The sequence below is a fragment of the Panthera uncia genome, chromosome C2 (assembly GCF_023721935.1).
Source record: "Panthera uncia isolate 11264 chromosome C2, Puncia_PCG_1.0, whole genome shotgun sequence".
In the NCBI taxonomy this organism is placed as follows: Eukaryota; Metazoa; Chordata; class Mammalia; order Carnivora; family Felidae; genus Panthera; species Panthera uncia.
In genome coordinates, this window is record NC_064810.1 from 149229579 (window position 1) to 149254853 (window position 25275).

The window sequence follows — 25275 nt, forward strand, 5'->3', positions numbered from 1 at the left end:
CGGAAGCTCAACCGACTGAGCCACCCAGGCGCCCCTGTATCAGTTGTCTGTTATTGTGAATAAATCATTTTAAATATCAACGCCTTAAGATAATAAGTATGTGTTTAGCTCACAAATCCATAGGCTGGTGATTTAGGTTGGACTTGGCTGGGCAGCATTTCTGGTCTCACGTGGACCCACTCACCTGTCTGGGACAGTCAGATACCTTGATTGATCCAGGATGGCTTTGGTCAGGCTAGGTTAGACACAAAATTTTCATAATAAAGGCAGAGAGCAAAATGAGAGAAATCCTCAATTGCATAAGGTATTTTCAAAGCCACGCTTGCATCTTTTTTGTGAAAACCCTATTGGCCAAACTTGCACGGCTGAGCCCAGAGTCAGGGAGGGAGGGCACAACAAAACTCCATTGCGAAGTATGTGCATGTAGGGATAAATGAAGAATTGGGGTTTATTTTGCAATCTAGTATAGGGATCAATGTTGGATTTGCTTCACACAAATAATCTGGAAGTGTTTCTTCTTTTCCAGTGCCCTGGAATACATTATATAGCAAAGGGATTAACTATGAAAGTTTGGCAGAATTATCCTGTGAAACCATCTGACCTAGAGTCCTTTTCATAGTATAGCTCTTCGACAACCTTTTCCATTTCCTTTATGAAAATTAGTCTGCTTAAACTTATCTCTACTGGAGTCATCTTACACATTGTTTTCCTAGGCCATTACCATTTCATCTAGGTTTCTAAACTTCTTTGTAGGATTGTATAAAATAGTCCTTAAAATTAAAAGTTATTTTGTTTTATTTTTTCACCATTTTACTTTTTTATATTTTTAGTTCCTTGCCCTTTTACTTAAGTTTGCTAGTGACTTGTCTATTTTTTTTCCCAATCAAAATACTCCTAATGTTATTTTCCTGTTTTCCAACATGATTTTATCATTACTTCTAACATCCCCCCCTCTTTTGTTCACTGTTCTTTTTTTTTGTTTTTGAGTTGTACTTTTTTCCATTTTATTTATTTTCTAAATTTACATCCAAGTTAGTTAGCATATAGTGCAACAATGATTTCAGGAGTAGATTCCTTAATGTCCCTTACCCATTTAGCCCATCCCTCCTCCCACAACCCCTCCAGTAACCCTGTTTTTTCTCCATATTGAAGAGTCTCTTATGTTTTGTCCCCCTCCCTGTTTTTATATTATTTTTGCTCCCTTCCCTTATGTTCATCTGTTTTATATCTTAAAGTCCTCATTTGAGTGAAGTCATATTTGTCTTTCTCTAATTCCGCTTAGCGAAATTCCATCTGCATAGTTGCAAATGGTAAGATTTCATTCTTTTTGATTGTGGAGTAATACTCCATTGTATATATACACCACAACTTCTTTGTCCATTCATCCATCGATGGGACATTTAGGCTCTTTCCATACTTCGGCTATTGTTGATAGTGCTGCTATAAACATTGGGTGCATGTGCCTTCGAAACAGCATACCTGTATCCCTTGGATGAACACCTAGTAGTGCAATTGCTAGGTCGTAGGGTTGTTCGATTTTTAATTTTTTGAGGAACCTCCATTTTGTTTTCCAGAGTGGCTGCACCAGTTTGCATTCCCACCAGCAGTGCAAAAGAGATCCTCTTTCTCTGCATCCTTGCCAGCATGTTGTTGCCTGATTGAGTTGTATTTTTAATTCATTTACGTTTTAGTCTCTCATCATTGTTACAGTACTTAAAAATTTTTGAGTATAGTTGACACATTGTGTTGCAGTATTGTTATATTTCACCTATCACTGCTTTAAATATATCTCACAGATTTCATTATCATTTTTTAAAAGCTCTAAAATTTTAGTTTATGTGTCCCCTTTGCTCCAAGAACTATTCATAGAAGTCTTTCTCCAGGTGGGACTAAGGAATATATTTTATTGAGGTGCCTGGGTGGCTCAGTCGGTTGAGCATCAGACTTAGCTCAGGTCATGATCTCATGGTCCATGGGTTCGAGCCCCGCATGGGGCTCTGTGCTTGGAACTTGGAGCCTGCTTCGGGTTCTGTCTCCCTCTTTCTCTGCCCCTCCCCAGCTCATGCTCTGTCTCTCTCAAAAATAAGCATTAAAAACACATATATTTTATTCTCATTTTATTGCATTGTGATTAAAGAAGATTGTATTCTCCTTATTTTGCGGCAATTATAGATGTCTTTGTGATATAATAAATTACCAGTTTTTGTGAGAATAATATATTCTCTATTATTTATTATTATTCCTTATTAGGTGCAAAGTTCAATATATATTCAGAAGATATATAGATTGTTGGAATCTATAGGTGAAATCAAAGAAAATCATTTAACGTTGACAAAAGAAATAGCTGAGGCTGTAACATTCATAACATACCTTCATTGTGAACTGTGGCCTTTAGCATTATAGTGCCCTTCTTTGTCTAATTTTCTCCTGGCTTCTACCTTTGTCAAATAGCAATATTGCAATCTTGCTTTTTATGATTTGTATCTGCCTGGTATATTTTTGCCCAGCTCTCTAATTTTTAGCCTTTGTGGATCAATTGTTTTAAGTGTGTCTCTTGTAAATAAGATAATATGATGTTGGTTTGTGAGCTAATCTGAAACTTTTTGAAAAAAGTAAGGCCTCAAGTTTAAATAGACTTTTGAGCAAGAGAAAGCATGAGCAAGGGAGAGGGGCAGAGAGAGAGGAAGAGAGAATCCCAAGCAGGCTCCACACTGTCAGCACAGAGCCCCACTCGGGGCCTGAACCCACAAACCATGAGATCATGACCTGAGCCAAACTCGAGTTGGATGCTTAACTGACTGAGCCACTCAGGTGCCCCCCAACCTGAACTTTTCTCAAAGTTTTTATTTAAATGTGTTAACATACAGTGTAATATTAATTTCAGGTGTACAATATAGTGTTCAACACTTCCATACATCACCCAGTGCTCATCACAACTGCACTCCTTAATCCCCATCACCGACTTCACCCATCTCCCCATCCAACGCCCCTCTGGTAACCTCATTTATTCTCTATAGTATTTCTTGGTTTACCTCTTTTTTTCCCTTTGCCCATTTTTGAACTTTTAATAGAGGAGTTGAGTCCTTTACTAATTTGACTCTATGCTTGTTATACTACTGTGTGTATATACTATATTCACTGTATGTTTTTCACTATGTGATTTATTGTTTTTACTATTGTTTCTTCGGACATTGAGGGAGATTTCTATTTTTATTCTGGTGATTATCTTCATAAGACACTATTACCTTTATATAATTTTTAGTCTTTTTCTTACTTAAGTCCCAACTATTTGCTTTGTCAACTTTAAATGATACTTTGCCTTGTACGTTCCCTTTGCAACACAGACGTCTTTGTATTGTCCTTTCTCCCTTCTTTTTCATTTATTTCATTTTTTTTTAAACGTTTATTTATTTTTGAGACAGAGAGAGACAGAGCATGAACAGGGGGAGGGGCGGAGAGAGAGGGAGACACAGAATCTGAAACAGGCTCCAGGATCTGAGTTGTCAGCACAGAGCCCGACGCGGGGCTCGAACTCACGGACCATGAGATCATGACCTGAGCTGAAGTCGGACGCTTAACCGACCAAGCCACCCAGGCGCCCCTATTTCATTGTTATTTCTACCTTGTCAAAGCATATACCACTTGATACTATTCTTCTACCCTTATCTCCACTTTTATTTTGGTCTTAGATCTGAAACTAAAGACACTCAAGGCTCACCATCAGTCATTTTGCTGAAGTCCCCCAATCATCTCGTAGTTGGTTGAAGCATGTCTTTTAGTAAGGTCCTCCAGGGTTACAAGTACACTATTTCTTGAGCTCTCACATGATTCTAACTTCGATATATCCTTGATACTTAAAGGACAGCTTAGCTTGATACAAAACACTTATTCTTAGTTCAGTTTTTTTCTTTAAACTTCTTGAAAATGTTGCTCCCTTGTACTTTCTTTTTTTGAGAAATCTGATGCCAACCTGACCTTTCCTTTGTTAAAAACTAGCTCTTTTGGACTAGATGGGTTTTTTCCTCACCTTCAAAGTGTAGCAGTTTGCTAGGATATGTCTCAGTTGATCATTCTGGGTCAATTTTCCATGTAACAAAAAGGGGCCCTTTCAAGATAAAGATTCACATCTTTTGCTTTTCAGAAACTTCCAGGGGCAGTTTAAGTATTAGCCAATTCCACTATCTTGAGAAACTTAACAGAAGACCATGGGGAAAGGAAGGGGAAAAAATAGTTACAGAGAGGGAGGGAGGCAAACCGTAGGAGACTCCTAAATATAGAGAACAAACTGAGGGTTGATGGGGGGGGGGGGGGGGGGGGAGAGGGGAAAGCGGGCGATCACACTGAGGAGGGCACTCACTGGGATGAGCACTGGGTATTGTATGGAAGTGATGAACCATGGGAATCTACCCCAAAACCAAGAGCGCCTTGTACACACTGTATGTTAGCCAATTTGACAATAAATTATACTAAAAAATAATCAAAAATTAAAAAAAAAAATAACCAATTCCACTGTCTTCTCTTTTGGTAGCTTCCAGAAGCTCCCATTTTACCTGTTACTTTACTGATCCTTTTCCTTCTGGACTTTGTCAGCTCTTCCTCTCTATCCTTTGCTGTCTTAGCTTTCATCATTCCCATCTTCTATATCTTGAAGACATCTCGATTTTTATTTGAATATGTTGTAATTTAGTCTTCATTCCTATGACGCTTTTTTGTTCAAATCCTTTCCCAAGCTTGATCAGTTCTCTCTTCACACACATGCCTGTTGAACCTTCATTTTCATTCTGAGTTTTAAATGCTCTGACCTGTGATATTCTTTCACATCTGCACTTGCACTGAAACTTCTTTTAAAGCTCACACCGGAGGGTTGTTACGATTTACCGTATTTGTCCTTTACTCTCTTTCGTTCTCTTTATTTTGGAGTATTTCATCAGCTTGAAAAATCGATTCTTACTTTGTTTTCTTCCTACGTATGTCTATGTGGTAAGTTCCCTTTTCTATTTATGTTGACATGCTTGCAATGACAGACAACTCTATGGGGGCAGAGGTAAAATGGGAAATGGACTGACCGCCTTTCTCTGTTTCTTGGTCTAAGAGAGCCTTTTTCTGTTGGTCAATGTTGTAAAATTTCTTTCATAAGTCAAGTGTAGGTAGCAGGGGTTGGGAAGTTGCCCGTTTTCCTCTGAATCGACTTGCTGTTGACAGGCTGTCACCCTCAGCTTTCTGCTTTCTTCTTCCTCTCATCCACCAAGCCTGCTAAGGACACCACTTCCTTTTGAGATGACTTCATCTCTCTCAGAAATGCTGCCGGCCCCGTTCATTTTGCAAACCTCTTCCTTTTGACTCCCCCCTATCCACTGCTCTAACCCACCGGGTCTCAGACCTGCTCTGCAGCATTTTTCCACTCTGGGTGAGACCACAAGGAGCCTGGTTTCACTGAAGTCCCAATTTAGGTGAGGGCCTGCAGCAGAGGTAATCTCTGGGGGATTCTGTAGAAGCAGATCACAGAGGATTTTCTATGTAGGCTTTTGTCATAATTTGAGCAAGGTATAAAGGGGTCCAAGGTAAAACAGGGGGGATGGAGAGAAAGGAACTGCTTTAGGAGTTACCAGAGGAATAACCAAACTCACCTGGTGACTCATCTGACGTGGGAAAGAGAGAGGATATCTGCATTTGGGGGTTGGGTTCCTGAATGCATGGATGCATGGTGATTCCAATTCACTGAAACAGCAACATGAAAGGAGGAGGTTGGGGGAAGGGCAAGGGAAGATAAGTGGAGTCTGAAGTACCCCTGTGAGAATGCTGGTAGACTCCAAGGAGAGTTCTGGATGGAAACATAGATCTGGAGGTTCCTGGTATGGAAACGGTGGTTGAAACCCAAGAATAGATGAAATCATCTAACCAGAGGACAGAATGGGTGAGAAAGAAGGATGAGGACAGAGATTTGGGGCCCAGCAGGAATTAAGGGGTAAACAGAGCAGAAGTATCAGTAAGGAAAGAAGGAATGAAACATCAGGGAAGCAGAAGAGCTGGAGAGAATGGCTAACAACAGAAGGCAAGGACAGAAATAATTACCCCAATGGATTAAAACACATAAAATACGCTAAATGCATCAGATTGACACTGAAAAAAATATCTAGTTGCTGGTAGAGGATGCCTGGGGATTAACCCATTATTTTGAACACTAGTGAACACCGGGAAGAATCTATTTATTCGGCCTCTCCTATATAAACACCACCACTGGGTAACTGGATGGGGAATGTCTCACATAGAAGAATGCCAGGTCATAAATGAAGAGGACTAACAAAACTGGATCCCTAGTGCGCTGATGGACCTGGGGATGAACATCACAACAGTGAGAGAAAACCAGACATTACGTGCCTCCTGATGGAAGAACACAACACCGTCCTGGTTGTCTGACGCAAAAAGGAAAACTGCATCGTGTGTGATCGAGTCTCTTAAGTCAGTGGTTATGAACGAGGGGCAATTTGGCCTCCCTATCCCCACCAGGAGGTATCTTGCCACGTCTGGAGACATTTTGGATTGTCACGACTCGGGGAGAGGGTGACACTGGCATCTGGCGGGTAGACGCCAGTGATACTGCTGCCCCCCACAACCAAAACTTATCCAGTCCCAAATGTCAATAGTACTGAGGGTGAGGAACTCTGTATTGGATCCAACCACCAATCTTCAGGAAATATAGAAGACAGAGAACATGTCAAACGACACCACAGAAATAGAATCAAAAAATCCAGAATTTGAGAAATTCTCCCTGAAGGAAGGGATGGAGGGAGGGAGGTGCTACCCTGTACTACCTGGGAGAGGGGCCCTCCAAGTGGTCTGGTGTGCCAGGGAGTCAGGCAACCGGTGGGGAGAGCTGATGGGAGGGGACAGGAAGCACGGTCATCAGGTGTGTCAAACTCTTTGGGTGGGAGGTAGTGAGTTTCAGCAGGTGGGCACGGGGAGGAAGAAGAGCTCATGTAGGATGAGGGGCAGATGCTGGAAGGACAGAAGGGAGAAACCTTGAAGGAGGAGTAAGCATGGGGAAGGCAAGAAAGGAAGAAACTAGGAGGCCATTCAGACACTGAAAGAAGGGAGTCAGGGTTGGGGGGGTGGTGAAATGGGATAGCAGGGTCACGGTATGGGGCGGGGGTGGCTGTGGGTTGCAGTTTGGGGAGGAGTGGCCAAAGAGTCCGAGTTGGAGAAGGGGGTGCTGGGGTCAAGGGATGAGGGATGGCTTTGTTTCCCCCGTTCTGCTGATTTAAGTCCCTGTACATAAAAGTCCCTTGGGTTTAGGTGGTCCGGGGCAGGACTGGAGCAGTGCAAGGTGGGCAGGCACAGTCACTTAGAACAAGGAGGAGGATCCCTGCTGTCCAGGAGCACGTCTCGAGGCGGGATCAGTGAGTCTGGGCAGGCAGGGTTAACAGGGGTGCCTGGGCCTGAGGAATTCTCTCAGGAGGCCCCTGGGTCTGCGACAGGATTCTCTGCTCAAGCTTGGCGTATCGTGGAAGGAGGGCCTCGTAGACCTGGAGGGGCAGAAAGAGCTGGTTAGACTGGGGAGGGGGAGGTGCCTCTTACATCTCTCTGCAACTTACAGTTTTAAAACTTAATACCCCATTTACTTGTAATTGAGGCTTCTGTGCAGGGCAAAAGAAAGGAAGCATCAATTCGCAAAAGAGGAAAAAGCTAGTAGTACTCAAACCTGCAGCCTAAGGTTTTTTAAAAAGGCAAATTAGGACGAACAAACAATTTCCGTTACCAGGTTTACAACATTTTTTAAAATTCCAGGTCCCTGGTAATGCTGTCTCGGGGTCTCTTCCCAGAGCTGGTGAAGTCGGTCGTGCAGCCCTTCCGGAAACCAACTTGACCGCACGCTGGTATCAAAGGGCATAAAAATGCCCACAGCCTTTGACCCAGTTACTCTACTTCTGCAAAGTTCTCCTAAGGAAATCCTACGTGTGGGGGGCCAGGCCTACTGAGGGTCTTCTTAGACACCACTAAACGGCCAGTCCCCTAAGAATACCACAGGCCACACGCTGGCCCTCAAAAGGATACACTGGAGAAATGCACCTGTCGGCACAGTGGCTGCAGGTGGACCTCTTCAACGAAAGACCATGCAGCGGTCCTTACAGCAGTCTGCACAAGTGTCCAGGAAAGGGTCTCCCTGCCGTCTCTCCTCCCTGACCCCCATGTTACAGCTCAGGCGCAAGGAGATGGAATCCACACCATACAGGTGCACGAACCACCCTGGCTCTGGAATCTCCTACCACAGGAGTATCTCTTTGAACAACTCCATAGGCAAGAGACATGCCCCTGAGAAGTCACTGTACTGAGGGAAGCCCTATGAACGACTTCCTGTCAGGTGTATATGGTTTTCCCACTCCAGGTGCAGTGCCTTAATTGAAGGTCACTTTTAACATAAGCAATGTGCGGCCTAGTAATGCTGTTGACATTCCATTTTTATTGTGTCAAAGGAAACAGAGGTAGAAAGTCAACCCAAGTTCAAACTTTCATGCAGAATAGAAGGTTTTGTTAACCTTTTACTCACATAATTGCAATTATAATAATTGAAAACCTAGAAGCAACTGTTCTAAGACATATTAAATGCTCAAGTAAGTTACTGGGGGGCACCGGGGTGGCTCAGGAGGTTCAGTGTCCGACTCTTGATTTCAGCTCAGGTCAGGCTCTCACAGTTGGAGCCCCTTGTGGGTTCTGTGCTGATAGCACGGAGCCTACTTGGGATTCTCTATCTCCCTCTCACTCTCTGCCCCTCCCCTCTGTGTGTTTTCTCTCTCAAAATAAATAACCTTAAAAGAAACTATCGGTTCAATAGCCACATAGAATATCATGCAGTCGTTAACAATAATGTGTATGCTCCGTTTTTTTGTTTTTGTTTTTTTTTACATTATTTTTGTGAGAGAGAGAGAGAGAGAGAGAGACAGAGACAGAGCACGAGTGGGGGAGGGCAGAGAGAGAGGGAGACAGAATCCGAAGCAGGCTCCAGGCTCCAAGTTGTCAGCACAGAGCCTGACGCGGGGCTTGAACCCACAAACAGCGAGATCACGACCTGAGCCGAAGTCGGACACTTAACGGACTGAGCCACCCAGACGCCCTGTGTATGCTCAGTTTTAAGAAAACAAACACTCATGTTGTGCTGTAGTGGTTTTTTTTTTTTTTTAAGTGGGCTACAAAATTACATATACAGTATGCTGTGTAATAAACCAAAACCAAAAGCCAACACGGGAAAAAGAGCCAGAAACACAACCCCACATTCTTAACCTTCATTCCTTTTTTTTTTTAAGCTGTTTTCACCCGTGGCTCTTTAAGCCTCGCCTGAGAAGGGCAGGTGCATTTCAGGTGAGCACATGTCTTCCAGACAAGCGACACTTACGACCAAGGGACCCAGAGTTTCTTGAGACTCACAAGCACCACCACTGGCTTATGCCAACCACACCTCTTGGCCTAATTAGCTCCAAAGTCCGGTATTCTAGTAATTGATTATGCAACCACGGCCCACTCTCGGTGCTTCGGGAGCAGCTCTGTGAAGTCGACAGAGAACTCAAGGGGAGCTTCGGTCTCCTCTCGGAAGAGGAAACTGCAATGTCCAGCTGAGCCGAGAGAAAATAGTTACAGTTTTGCGTTTCCACTGGAGTACAACCAACTGGGTGCCATAGAGCACCTCCCTCTCCCAACGAGTTTACTAACCGGTCCTCAAATAGGTCATGACACCAACAATCACGGACTGTTGCTGCTTGCGACACCTGGTGTTATGAAGGATTCTGAGGTTACTCTTGGGTGTAAGAGTAAAGGGTTCCTTGGGCACCCGGGTGGCTCAGTCAGTTACGCATCTGACTTCGGCTCAGGTCGTGATCTCGCGGTTCATGAGTTCGAGCCCCGCGTCGGGCTCTGTGCTGGCAGCTCAGGGCCTGGAGCCTGCTTCGGATTCTGTGTCTCCCTCTCTCTCTGCCCCTCCCCTGCTTGCATACTCTGTCTGACATTGCTGAACCACTAAATCAACCCTGGCAACTATCTTCAGACTTCTTGTTATATAATCAAGCCATTATAGTCAAGGACCCTTTTAAAGGCTTAAGCCTCACAATTAGTAGGTTAAAAGTAGGCAACCCAGGGGTGCCTGGATGGCTCAGTTGGTTGAGCCTCCAGCTGTTGATTTCGGATCAGGTCACGATCCCAGGGTTCTGGGATTGAGCCCCTCATCAGCCTTCACACTCAGCTTAAGGTTCTCTCTCTTTCCCTAAAATAATAATAATAATAATAAAAAGTAGGGAGGACAGATATTGTCCCCACTCCACAGACGAAGAAACAGGTTCAGAGATGAGAAGTGCTGTTCAAGGTTACATGGTGAGGGGAATTCAGGATAAGAATCAGAACCCAAAGGCCCTTTATATCAGTTTAGGGTCTTTTTATTACACTGAGCTGGCTCTTAAAGGTAAGGGCACACAACGTAAGGACAAAGTAATAGAAGCGTGGGCACATCTATATGTGTGGGTTCTCTGTCACCTGTAAACTGTGAGCTTCTGCTCCCAGATATGTTGGGAGACAATTCTCCATGGTGTTTCTATATGTCTGGAGACAGCTTTTCTTTCTTTCTTTTTTAAAAATTTTTTTTAAATGTTTACTTTTGACAGAGAGAAAGAGACAGAGCATGAGTGGGGGAGGGGCAGAGAGAGAGAGAGAGAGAGAGACAGAATCTGAAGGGGGCTCCAGGCTCCAAGCTGCCAGCACAGAGCCCGACGTGGGGCCCGAACTCACGGACTGCGAGATCATGACCTGAGCCGAAGTCAGACGCTCAACCGACTGAGCCACCCAGGCGCCCCAAGGAGACAGCTTTTTTTGCAGACTACCTTTTTGTTATTTACACAGCAAACAGCCTTGGAAGACAGAGACAGAGCCACCCTCTAGAGAAGAGGGAAAACTTACTTGCTGACCAGGATAGTACAGATAATGTCTCCCTTGGGGTCAAAGGTTGGGCAGATACGCTTTCAGCTCCTTTATAACTTGCGAGTTTCCTAACCTTGGGGTCACTCGGTTGTGACACAGACACAGCATGTGCTCTGGATGCTCCTGAGCCCACCCCACATCATCCCATGGCACTTCAGGGCCAAGGAAATCTGATGCAAGCAAGAAGCTCATGCTGCCTGCTAGATGAGAAATAACGCCCCGTCTGCGCGGCCCTGCTCCTAGGCTGCAGGAACCTTCTGCAAGCAGGAACACAGGTGTCACGGATGGCCTGGCATACCACACAGACTGCCCTTCAGGAATGAAGAACTTATTCTCCCAGCCCTCAGCTGACAGTCCCCACTGGGGTTTGCTTTGGCTACAGAGAGCTGCCTTACCCCATCCTGGGGTGGCTTGCATGCAGAGATCGATCAACATGAGGTATAAAGGCCCGGCCCCCTCACCCCAACTGGGTTAAACTCCAAAGAGTAATCTCAGCTTCAGAGATTAGTGGTTAAATTTTTGGGGAGTCAAAAGTTATATGTGCATTTTCATCTCTGCCAGAGGACTGGCGCCCCTCAACCTGTGTTGTTCAGGACTAACAGGATTAACTAGAGTTGGTTTTCACGACGCAAAGGCTCTGACCAAATTCTGATGGTGTCTCACCTGAGAAGCTCCTGGGGTTGGGGTAGCAGCTAATCTGGGAGGTGGGGCTAACTTCACAACCTCTGAAAAGGGCACGTCTGTTCCAGCTGCAAGGCCTAGAAGAAAAGCTCATTTCACATCAGTGCATGTTGCAAATGAAGACATTAACTGAAAATAGCATTTTATCTCTGGGGTGATACAATATTTTAGAACTGGATTATGGTGATGGTAGCACAACTCAGTCAACTGACTAAAAAATCACTGAGCTGTGCACTTAAAGTTGGGTGACTTTCATGTCATATAAATTGTGCTTCAACAAAACTGTTTTAAAAAAGGGAGAAGAGATGCGCTTAGGTGGCTCAGTTGGTTAAGCGTCCAACTTCGGGCTCAGGTCAGGATCTCACGGTTCGTGAGTTCAAGTCCCGTGTCAGGCTCTGTGCTGACAGCTTGGAGCCTGGAGCCTGCTTCAGATTCTGTGTCTCCGTCTCTCTCTGCCCCTCCCCTGCTCGTGCTCTGTCTCTGTCTCTCTCAAAAATAATTAAACATTAAAAAAAATAAAAATAAAATAAAATAAAATAAAATAAAATAAAATAAAATAAAGAGAGATAAGGGAAGGGGTGCCTGGGTGGCTCAGGCGGTTAAGCCTCCAAATTCAGCTCAGGTCATGAGTGCGTGCTTTGTGAGTTTGAGCTCTGTGTCAGGCTCTGTGCTGACAACTCAGAGCTTGGAGCCTGCTTTGGATTCTGTGTCTCCCTCTCTCTGTGTCCCTCCCCTGCTTGACTCTGTCTGTCTCTCTCTCAAAAATAAATAAACATTTAAAAAAGAGAGAGAGAGAGAGAAAGGAGAAATTTCACATGCAGACCTCTCCCCAACAGGGCCTAGTTTGTCTTGTTCACTGTGACAGCATGTGTCACAGCAGGGCAGCTAACACCTGGCACCTGACAGAAGAGGAGGGCTTGCCTGCCCCTCCTCTCTCACAAGCCTCCACTCTCATGACTCACCGCATTGAAGCCATCCCAGGCTTCTTACAATTCTTCCTGCTTCAGAGCCTTTACTTTCACCTTTCATGTAAGGTGTTCCTATCTCCCCTCTTTATGGACCTATGCCCTTCTCCTCAGATAAACTGCAGCTAAAAATGTCACCTGTTTGGAGGCTCCCTAACCCTCCACCCCTAAGTACCATCTGCTGTCCACGGAGCACTTCTTACCATTTCTGGCTACAGATTCAAGGTCCCTCCTTTGCTGAGCCCAAGCTCTGCAAGGCCAGGGACTGGGTCTCCACAAGAGCCCTGGTGCCTAGCACACACCTGCATACCCGAAGCACTCAATAAATGCTCACCAAGTAAATGAGTGCAGGCCTGGAAAAGAGGAAAGGCTGCCATAGGTGGACAAGAAAAGTGAGGACTTTCTAGGCAATTTAAGAAGTAGAATCAGATTGACAGGGAAACTCAGGACCACCATGAGTGAGGGAGGGTCCAGTGAAGACATGTGGCCCAGTTTCCAACCAGATGCTGGGATATCCCAGCTCAGAGCTGCAGGGGAACGGGGAATGGGATGAGTGGTGGGGAGGCCAGCACGGAGACCAATCAAAAGACACTGGTCCCCTCTCCACTCACCCAGAGACTGGCTATGTGTGAGGTTCATCCCAGGTGCAGCTGGGGAAAATAGACATGAAGTGGCTGATACACGTCAGGGTGAGGGCTGGTATGCTAGGACTTAGCTCAGGCTCTGGTTTTGGAGGGTAGAGTGGGGCAGTACCCCAGGTGACCTCTGGCAACAAAATAGGCAAAGAAAAGGAAAAATAAGAAACGAAGTAGGCAGCTCCTTTCCTGCTTCAGCAGCAGAAGGAGCAGGAAGTAGGCCCCAGGCTTCTCATGGGCAACACTAAATGCCGAAAGATTATGGAACAGTATTTTCAAGACGCTAAGGAGAAGTATTTTGAAGTTGGGGTCCTTTGCCTAGCCAAGGTAGCATTCTTTTGGAGAGGGAAAAAAAAGTCCATGCTGGACATGTAAGGCTTCCAAAATGATCACCTACTGAATTTCTTCTTAAACTTATCTAGGTTGTATATTCCAACAAAACTATCAAAGAAGAGAAAAAGAAGAAAGAAACTACAGGGAATTCAAAGAGAGAGAAAGAGAAGTTCATAGGGAGGTGCAAATAAAAGCCAACATGAAAAGAAGTTTAATTAATAAAATAACCTGGAAATAAACTGCCCAGTGATCTTGACACAGGAGGTGGTATGATGTGGGCTGAGGTGGGCAGGGTGGAGAGGGAAGGGAGAAAGGAGTAAGTGGTTAATTATTAAGAGAAGGATCTAGTCCCTGATTAATTCTTGATGTTGACAGAAAAACGTAAGTTTAAATAGGTGTGTTAAAAAGTTCAGAGTAAATGCCCGAAGAATGGAACCGCTAGAGGGAAGAGAGCCCTTGAGGTAAATGGAGCTGGAAGAGCAGTCCGAGCAGGCAGAGGACAGGACAAACTGACTAAATGGGGCCACTGTGGGCATGGGCTGCTCCCACAAGAACCCGCCTAGATGAGGGAGATTCTTTCATTATCCCGAGTTTCAGAGAGGCCGCCATCGCATAGATGGTCCCCTGTGGAGCTGTCCAGGGTACTGGACTGCTTGGCTCTGAATTTCATCTTTGTCTCCACTTCCTGCATTTGCTGAAAATAATGGCTCTGGACTTCATCCACCTCTCCTGCCCACCAGCCATCTAGACCCCTGCCCATGCGCCCTCAAGCACGTCCTGTGTCCTTTCCCAATGTCCCTGTGCTGAACCCGACTGTGACCAAGCCTCGTTCAGTTAGGAACCTACTTTTCTTTCCCTATTTTTTAAGAATGGAATAAAGGAACAAAAGGTTTGGGTTGGTTCTCACCTGCTAGGAGGGAGAAAAATGAAACTAAAGCTCAAGACTCTAATGTCCTTAAGACTGGGATTGCCCATCACCCCTTTCTATTCTCCTCAGCCCAGCCAGTGCCCCAACTCTTCCAGAAGCCTCTGTTCCCCATCCATCGACCTACCATGGAAAGCTCGGTACGCAGAGCCCACACAGGCAGAGTTGGCAGTGTCTATGACATACACTGGGGCGCCAAACACATCCGCAAGTACCTGGAAATGACAGAGGTTCTTAATGTCGTAAGTTGTTCCTCAGAAGGAATACGAACACTTTGGTATGCATTTTGCCTTATTTTTTCCTTCCTTCCTTCCTTCCTTCCTTCCTTCCTTTTTAATTTTTGACAGAGAGAGAGAGAGAGAGAGAGAGGGATTGATTGATGGAACATGAACAGGAGAGGGGCAGAAGACACAGAATCAAAAGCAGGCTCCAGGTTCTGAGCTGTCTGCACAGGGCCCAAGGCGGGGCTCAAACTCACAAACCACAAGATCATGACCTTAGCCAAACTTAGATGCTTAACCAAGGAATCACGCAGGTGCCACCCTCCTTTTAAAGTTTATTTACTTGAGAGTGAGCACAAGCGAGGGAGGGGCAGAGAGAGGGAGATCCAATATCCAAAGCCACCCAGGCACCCCACTGACATGCATTTTCTAGGCTCTCTTTCCTCATGTGTCTTCTGATGCCTTCCAGTCCACCTCTACTACCTTAAAGAAGTATAGTTGGCCATACCACCCTGGTAATAATAGAGTCAGGATGACCTGGGGGGACATCTCTAGTGGAGGGCCACAGCTCTCCAGGTTGTCCCTGCACTATTTAACCATTTTATCAAAGAAAAGAAGGAAGATTTAGGAAGTATGCTTAGCCAATGGCCAAGGTGGAGATGGCTGGGTATCAGATGAATATCAACAAGCCCAAACAAACCCAAACTAACAAAGGCATGTTTTATAGGGAAAAGGGTAAAATTTCCCATTTAGGTCCCAAAAATAAATTTTATAAATTTAAAATGGAGGACCTATACCAAGAGGAGTTCACATGGAAAAGACTTGGGAGTCTTAGTTGACCAGAGATGATATAGTGAATGCCACTGATGCCCCATCTGGATCCTGTTACCGGACTGGTGTGCATCCTTCCCCCAGATGCTGTGAGTATCAGCTGCTAATGACTCACAGCTGCCCCTCCTCAAAGGAATTGTTCTCAGCTGAACAGAGGCTGCCCCTCATAGGAGGGTTGTTCTCACCTCTCTCCAGGGTAGCCACTTGGCCCCTTACCCAAGGTGGAACCATGTCTGCCATACAGATCATGTTTCAGATCTTTCCTATGGGATAGAGCTAAAGCCAAAACCAGATTCTTGCTTATCTTTTCCACCTGCCCTACCTGCACCCCGCACTCTCTTTCTTCTGGGAGCACCTTCTCAACAACCCACTTCGAATTCCCATTTCAGGCTCTTCTTCAAGAGAACCTTACCTAAGACAGGTATCTTGCAAGTCAATAGTTGATACAGCCTCAGGCTATATCAAAAAATGCTCAACGTCCCAGTAAGATACTGACAGCCTTATGATGTGGTAACCTGATGGTCAGACATTTGCAAGAGTGGGAACAGGAAGTCCTTACTAGACCAGTGTCTGGGTCTTAGAAATAACTGACATGGAAGAGGCCCTTCTGTTTAGCCTGCTATCAGCACATACCTGTAAGATGTCTCTGTTGTGAGATGCCCCTCCAGTGGCCAAAATCTTTGTCTTGGGCACTGCAAGGAAAAAGAAAAACCTGAATGGATGCAACAATCTCCCCAAGGCAAAAAATATTGTTTTCCAGAGTTCTTTAGCCAAGAAGGGCTTGTGTTGGGCCAATGCCTCTTGTTCATCACACAGGACTCAAGGAGAGATCCAAAGCTGGCTCTGTCCATGCAGGCTTGTCACAACTAAACTTTTTTTCCCTTAATTTTTAGAGAGAGAGACAGAGAGAGAGAGAGAGAGAGAGAATCCTAAGTAGGCTCCATGCTCAGCATGGAGCCCAACTTGGGGCTCAATCCCATGATCCAGGGATCATGACATGAGCCAAAATCAAGAGTCAGACGCTAAACTGACTGAGCCACCCAGGTGCCCCGCAGGTTTGTCAGAAGCAATTTGCTTGTCAGGCTGCTGTCCCACTGACCTCTGTCTTCATTTTTTATCATTAAAGAACAGAATCTCTCAACAAACCAGGAAGAGAAGGGAACATACTTAAATTAATAAAGGCCATATATCCAAAATTTACAACAAACATCACTCTTAACAAAACAGAAGTATCTTCTTTAAGACTGCTGTGCCTCTCAGACCCCCAAAAATGGATTCCAAATGACCCCTGCCTCCAGATATTTTTACTGTCATGTCATTCCCTCTCACATTCAGTAAGGCTGACTCATGTGGCCAGTGGGATATTGTGTAAAATGTGGAGTGTGAGTTCCAAGTCTAGGTCATAAAGGACACTGAGGCTTCTATTATAGATCACTCTTGGATCCCTCGCTTTGGGTGCTACTAATTGCCATGTCATGAAGACATTCAAGCAGTCCCCTGGAGATGTCTACAGGGTGAGGAATTGCAGCTTCCTGTCAATAACAATGTGAGCTGGCCACCTGGAAAGGAGATCCTACTCATTCAAGCCTTCAGATGACTACTTCAGATGACTACTGCAGTCGAGCCTTCAGACAACTGCAGCCCCAGATGACATACTGACTTCAACCTTATAAGAGACCTCAGCCAGAACTACTAAATTATGCTAATCCCAAATTCTTGACCCACAGAAACCATGCAAGATAATAAATGCTCATTGTTTTTTGAAGCTGCTAAGTCTTTTAAAAAATATTTTCTTTAATGTTTATTTATTTTTGACAGAGAGAGAGCGAGTGAGCAGGGGAGGGGTAGAGAGGGAAACAGAGGATCCGAAGCAGGATCTGAGCTGACAGCAGAGAGCCTGATGTGGGGCTTGAACTCACAAACTATGAGATCATGACCTGAGCCAAAGTCAGACGCTCAACTGACTGAGCCACCCAGGCGCCCCTAAGTTTCTAAGTCTTGAGGTAATTTGTTACACAGCAATAGATAACTAATAGTAGGAACAAAACAAAGACTCATACTATCTAGTACACTGTTACATAGTACTAGTTATGTTAGCCATACCTATAAGATAAATAAATAAATAAATAAATATTTAAGGATTGAAAAAACAGAAAAAAAACTACCATTATTTACAGACAATAAACTATCTAATTGGAAGAATTTTAAATAAGCAAACCAATTAAAGTGTAATAAGGCTGCCATATACAATAATCAATGGCATTTTTAGCAATAATCAATTAGTAAATGTGATAGAAAATAAATCACCATTCACATTGGCAACCAGAAATGTAATCTAGTGAGGATATACTTTAGCAAAAAATTCAAAGGTCTCTATGAGGAAAGAAATTGAAACTGTTATTAAAGTACAAAAAGGAGGGGTGCCTGGGGGGCTCAGTGGGTTAAGCCTCCAACTTCAGCTCAGGTCATGATCTCACAGTTTGTGAGTTCGAGCCTGATGTCAGACTGTGCTGACAGCTGGGAGCCTGAAGCATGCTTCGGATTCTACGTCTCCCTCTCTCTGCCCTGCCCCTGCTCATGCTTTTTCTCTCTCTCTCAAAAATTAATAAACATTAAAAAAAATAATAAAGTACAAAAGGGAATATCTAAGTAAATTAAAAGATATTCCATGGTCTTGGATGGGTTTTAATTAATATCATAGAAGTTTATTTTTTTTTTGCAAATTAATCTATAAATTCATTGCATCCTAAATAAAAAATTCCAATTGGACTTTTCTTAATTTTTGTTATTTATTTTTGAGAGAGACAGACAAAACACGAGCAGGGGAGGGGCAGAGAGAAGGGAGACACAGAACCTGAAGCAGGCTCTAGGCTCTGAGCTGTCAGCACAGAGCCCGACGTCAGGCCCAAACCTACGAACTGTGAGATCATGACCTGAGCTGACGTTGGTTGCTTAACCAACTGAGCCACCCAAGCACCCCTTATTTTCTGTTTTTATAAAAACGATTTTTCTCTACTATATTTTTTACTTCTTTGTAAATTTTTAAATTCTATTTTTACCTTCATTTCATTTTATTCTATTTTATTGTATTTTTTTAAATTTTCAAAAGCTTTCTCCCCCTCCCCCCTTTTTCCTTTTCTTATCTTTCCCTTTTTTCTCTAATCTATCAAGCTTTCAACAACCAGACCAAAACACACCTAGGATCTAGCATCCTTTATTAGTTTTTTATATGTTTTTTTAATTTTTAATTTTTTTTCTTTATTAATTCCTTTTTTTCCTTCAAAATGATGAAACAGAGGAATTAACCCGAAAAGAAAAAACAGGACAAAATGACAGCCAGGGACTTAACACAGATACAAGCAAGAAGCCTGAACCAGAATTTAGAATCACAATAATAAGAATAGTAGCTGGGGTTGAAAAAAGCATCGAGTCCCTTTCTGGGGAGATAAAAGGAGTAAACTCTAGTCAGGATGAAATTAAAAATGCTATAACTGAGATGAAATCTCAGATCGATGCCATGGCGGCAAGGATGGAAGAAGCAGAGCAATGAATCAGCAATATAGAAGACAAACTTATGAAGAATAATGAAGCAGAAAAAAAGAGGGAAAGTGAGGCAAAAGAGCACGATATAAGAATTAGTGAACTCAGTGACTCATTAAAAAGGAATAATATCTGACTCATAGGGGTCCCAGAAGATGAAGAAAGAGAAAAAGGGGTAGAAGGTTTATGTGAGCAAACCATAGTGGAAAACTTTCCAATCTGGGTAAACACAGACATCAAAATCCAGGAAGCACAGAGAACTCCCATTAGATTCAACAAAATCCAACCATCAACAAGGCATATCATAGTCTAACTCACAAAATACTTAGGCAAGGAAAGAATCATGAAAGCAGAAAGAGAAAAAAGTCCTTAATCTACAAGGGAAGACAGATCAGGTTCGCAGCAGACCTATCCACAGCAACTTGGCACACCAGAAAGGAGTGGCAGGATATATTCAATGTGCTGAATCAGAAAAATATGGAACCAAGAATTCTTTTTAAAATGATTTTTTTAACGTTTATTCATTTTTGAGAGATGGAGAGAGACAGAGCATGAGGAGGGATGGGAGGGATGGAACCCAGAGATGGGAGGTCAGAGAGAGAGGGAGACACAGAATCCAAATCAGGCTCCAGGCTCTGCACTGTCAGCACAGAGCCCAATGCGAGGCTGGAACCCACAGACAATGAGATCACGACCTGAGCTGAAGTTGGACACTCAACCAACTGAGCCACCCAGATGCCCCTGCAACCAAGAATTCTTTATACAGCAAGGCTGTCATTCAAAATAGAAGGAGAGATAAAAAGTCTCCCAGACAAACAAGAACTAAAGGAGTTGTGACCATTAAAACAGCCCTGCAAGAAATTTTAAGGGGGACTCTCTGAGGGGAGAAAAGATGAAAAAAAAGAAAAAAGAAAAAGACCAAAAGCAACAAAGGCTAGAAAGGACCAGAGAACACCACCAGAAACTCCAACTCTACAGGCAACATAATGGCAATAAATTCATATCTTTCAGTACTCACTCTAAATTTCAGTGGACTAAGCACTCCAATCAGAAGACACAGGGTAACGGAATGGATAAGAAAACAAGATCCATCTATATGTTATTTACAAGAGACCCATTTTAGACCTAAAGACACCTTCAGATTGAAAGTAAGGGAACAGAGAACCATATACCATGCTAATGGTCACCAAAAGAAAGCCAGAGTAGCCATACTTATATCAGACAACCTAGATTTTAAAGTAAAGCCTGTAACAAAAGATGAAGAAGGGCATTATATCATAATTAAGGGGTCTATCCACCAAGAAGATCTAACAATTGTAAACAAAGATGTTCCAAATATGGGAGTACCCAAATATATAAATCAATCGCAAACCTACAGAAACTCATTGATAATAATACCATAATAGTAGGGGACTTTAACACTCCACTTACAACAATGGACAGATCACCTAAACAGAAAATCAACAAGGAAACAATGGCTTTGAATGACACACTGGACCAGATGGACTTAACAGATATATTCAGAACATTTCATCCTATAGCAGCAGAATACAAATTCTTCTTGAGTGCACAAGGAACATTCTCCAGAATGGATCACATACTGGGACACAAATCAACCCTCAAAAAGATCAAGATCATATCGTGCATATTTTCAGACCACAATACTATGAAACTCAAAATCAACCACAAGAAAAAACTTGTTAAGACAACAAATACTTGGAGACTAAAGAATATCCTACTAAAGAATGAATGGGTTAACCAGGAAGTTAAAGAAGAAATTAAAAAGTAATGGAAGCTGGGGCGCCTGGGTGGCTCAGTCGGTTAAGCGTCCGACTTCAGCTCAGGTCACGATCTCACGGTCCGTGAGTTCGAGCTCCGCGTCGGGCTCTGGGCTGATGGCTCAGAGCCTGGAGCCTGCTTCCGATTCTGTTTCCCTCTCTCTCTGCCCTTCCCCCATTCATGCTCTGTCTCCCTCTGTCTCAAAAATAAATAAAAAACGTTAAAAAAAATTAAAAAAAAAAACTGTTAAAAAATAATAAAAAAAAGTAATGGAAGCCAATGAAAATGATAACACCACAACCCAAAACCTCTGGGATGCAGCAAAGGCGGTCATAAGAGGAAAGTATATAGCAATCCAGACCTTCCTAAAGAAGGAAGAAAGGTCTCAGATGCACAACCTAACCATACACCTGAAAGAGCTGGAAAAAGAACAGCAAATAAAACCCAAAACTAGCAGAAGACAGTAAATAATAAGGATTAAAGCAGAAATCAATGCTATCGAAACCCAAAAAACAGTAGAACAGAACAATGAAACCAGTTTCAAAGAACCATGTTTAAAAGAATTAACAAGATTGATAAACCCCTAGCCAGTTTGATCAAAAAGAAAAGAAAAAAAAAAAAAAGGACCCAAATAAATAAAATCATAAATGAAAGAGGAGAGATCACAACCAACACTGCAGAGATACAAACAATAATAAGAGAATATTATCAGCATTATACGCCAATAAAATGGGCAATCTGGAAGAAATTGACAAATTCCTGGAAACATATAAACTACCAAAACTGAAACAAGAAGAAATAGAAAATTTGAAGACCCATAACCAATAAAGAAATTGAATTAGTAATCAAAAACCTCCCAAAAAAACAAGAGTCCAGGGACAGATGGCTTTCCAGGGGAATTCTACCAAACATTTAAAGAAGAGTTAACACCTATTCTTTTGAAGCTGTTCCAAAAAATAGAAATGGAAGGAAAACTCCCAAACTCATTCTATGAAGCCAGCATTACCTTTTTTCCAAAACCAAAAACCCCACTAAAAAGGAGAACTACAGACCAACTTCCCTGATGAACATGGATGCAAAAATCCTCAACAAGATACTAGCCAACCAGATCTAAAAATACATTAAAAGAATTATTCACCACGATCAAGTGGGATTTATTCCTGGGCTGCAGGGGTGGTTCAATACCTGCAAATCAATCATCGTGATACATCACACTAATAAAAGAAAGCATAAGAACCACATGATCCTCTCGATAGATGCAGAAAAAGCATTTGACAAAATACAGCATCCTTTCTTGATAAAAACCCTCAAGACAGTAAGGATAGAAGGATCATACTTCAAGATCTTAAAAGTCATATGAAAGACCTACCACGAATATCATCCTCAATGGGGACAAACTGAGAGCTTTCCATCTAAGGTCAGGAACATGACAGGGATGTCCACTCTCGCCACTGTTATTCAAAATAGTACTTAAGTCCTAGCCTCAGCAATCAGACAACACAAAGTAATAAAAGGCATCCAAATCGGCAAGAAGGAAGTCAAACTTTCACTCTTTGCAGATGACATGATACTCTATATGGAAAACCCAAAAGATTCCACCAAAAAACTGCTAGAACTGGTCCATGAATTCAGCAAAGTTGCAGGATATACAGTGAATGCACAGAAATTGGTTGCATTTGTATATGCCAATAATGAAGCAACAGAAAGAGAAATCAAGGAATCGACCCCATTTACAACTGCACCAATAACCATAAAATACCTAGGAATAAACCTAACCAAGGAGGTGAAAAATCTATACACTGAAAACTATAGAAAGCTTATGAAAGAAATTGAAGAAGACACACACAAAAAAATAGAAAAATGCTCCATGCTCATGGATTGGAAGAATAAATATTGTTAAAATGTTGATACTACCCAAAGCAATCTACATATTCAATGCAATCCCTATCAAAATAACACCAGCATTCTTCACAGGGCTAGAACAAACAATCCTAAAATTTGTATGGAACCATTAAAGACCCTGAATAGCCAAAGCAATCCCGAAAAAGAAAATTAAAGCTGGAGGCATCACAATCCCAGACTTCAAGCTGTATTACAAAGCTGTACTCATCAAGACAGTATGGTACTGGCACCAAAACAGACACTCAGATCAACGGAACAGAGAACCTAGAAATGGACCCACAAACATATGGCCAACTAATCTTTGACAAAGCAGGAAAGAACATCCAATGGAATAAAGACAGTCTCTTCAGCAAATGGTGCTGGGAAAACTGGGCAGAGGCGTGAAGAAGAATGAACCTGGACCACTTTCTTACACCATATCCAAAAATAAATTCAAAATGGATGAAAGACCTAAATGTAAGACAGGAAGCCATCAAAATCCTCAAGGAGAAAGAAGGAAAAACCTCTTTGACCTTGGCCGCAGCAACTTCTTACTCAACACATCTCCGGAGGCAAGGGAAACAAAAGCAAAAATGAACTATTGGGACCTCATCAAAATAAAAAGCTTCTGCACAACAAAGGAAACAATCAGCAAAACTGAAAGGCAACCGATGGTATGGGAGAAAATGTTTGCAAACAACATAGCAGATAAAGGGTTAGTATCCAAAATCTATAAAGAACTTACCAAACTCAACACCCAAAAAACAAATAATCCAGTGAAGAAATGGGCAAAAGACAAGAATAGACACTTCTCCAAGGAAGACATCCAGATGGCCAACCGACACATGAAAAAAGGCTCAACCTCACTCATCATCAGGGAAATACAAATCAAAACCACAATTAGATACCACCTCACACCTGTCAGAATGGCTAACATTAACAACTCAGGCAACAACAGACATTGGCAAGAATGCAGAGAAAGAAGATCTCTTTTGCATGGCTGGTAGTAATGCAAACTGGTGCAGCCACTCTGGAAACTAGTGTGGAAAATAGCGGAAAAAACTTAAAAATAGAACTACCTTATGACCCAGCAACTGCACAACTAGGTATTTCTCCAAGGGATACAGGTATGCTGTTTCAAAGGGGTCCATGCACCTTAGTGTTTATAGCAGCGCTATTGACAATAGCCAAAATATGGAAAGAGCCCAAACATCCATAGATGGATGAATGGATAGAGAAGATGTGGTATATATACAATGGAGTATTACTTAGCAATCCAAAAGAATGAAATCTTATCATTTACAACTACGTGGATGGAACTAAAGAGTATTATGCTAAGAGAAATTCGTCAGAGAAATACAGATATTACATGATTTCACTGATATGAGGAATTTAAGATACAGATGAACATAAGGGAAGGGAGCAAAAATAATATAAAAACAAGGAGGGGGACAAAACATAAGAGACTCTTAAATATAGAGAACAAACAGGGTTGCTGGAGGGGTTGTGGGAGGGGGATGGGCTAAATGGGTGATGGGCATTAAGGAGGTCACTTATTAAGGGATGAGCACTGGGTGTTATACATAGGGTATGAATCACTGGAATCTACTCCTGAAATCATTATTGCACTATATGCTAACTTGGATGTAAATTTAAAAAAACAAATAAATAAAATGAGGCCACTAGGTTGGGCTCTAATCCAACATGGCTACTGTCCTTATGAGAAGGACACACAGAGGGAAAACCATGTCAAGTCACAGGCATCTGTAAGCCGAGGAGAGAGACCTCAGGAAAACCAACCCCGCTGACACCTTGACCTCAGATTTTTAGCCTCCAGGGTTCTGAGAAAATAAATATTTTGTCCAGTCTGTGTTACACAGCTCTGGACAACTAATACAACTACAAAACCGCAATACATAATAGTTTGTCCCAAGAACAGACCAATAAGCCAGTGGAGTGGAAAAGGGGGTATGGAGAGAGACCCATGTAGAAAGGTTTCTTTTTTTTTTTTTTGCTGTTTATTTATTTTGAGCGAGTTAGAGAGTACTAGGAGAGAGAGGGGCAGAGAAAGAGGGAGAGAGAATCTTAAGAAGGCTCCATGCTCAGTGCTGAGCCCGATGTGGGGCTTAATCCCACGACTGTGAGATCATGACCTGAGTCGGTATAAGAGTCAGACGTGTAACTGACTGAGCCACGCAGCTGCCCTGAGAGACTCATGTATATATAAAAACCTGATAAATGATAAAGAGGGCACTACAGATAACACAGGAAAAGAGAACTGAGTCACCATATGAAAAAAAATTAAGCCAGAACCCAATTTACACCATTCATAAAGGTGAACTCCAGGTGGATCAGAGTCCTAAATGTGGAAGTTACACTAACAGTACAAAATGTAAAAAAAATAAAATAAAATAAAAAACACTTCTGTGGCAATGGTAAAACGTCTTAAACAATGTCTCAAAAGCATAAAATTTAAGATGAAAAATTGGTGGGTTTCATTTAATCAAAATTTTGTTCAGTTGCCGACA

The 25275-nt window shown here is 42.7% G+C and overlaps 1 protein-coding gene across 2 annotated transcripts in view; it reads right to left on the reverse strand.

Moving 5' to 3' along the window:
* Positions 1 to 490: 490 nt before the first annotated feature.
* The window catches only part of XYLB (xylulokinase), a 62816-nt gene continuing 38031 nt past the window's right edge, over positions 491 to 25275 (reverse strand). The window contains exons 16-20 of one of the 2 annotated variants that reach the window (XR_007457415.1): positions 16181 to 16239; positions 14623 to 14710; positions 11620 to 11714; positions 5628 to 7523; positions 491 to 5486 (exon numbers count right to left, since the gene is read on the reverse strand). Coding sequence is in view for 1 of the 2 variants with exons in the window: in XM_049628995.1 (XP_049484952.1) it covers positions 7395 to 7523; positions 11620 to 11714; positions 14623 to 14710; positions 16181 to 16239 (371 nt within the window). In the remaining variant the exon portion in view is untranslated. Of the gene's footprint in view, positions 7524 to 11619; positions 11715 to 14622; positions 14711 to 16180; positions 16240 to 25275 lie in introns of both variants that reach the window. The other variant, XM_049628995.1, reaches the window with a different exon arrangement.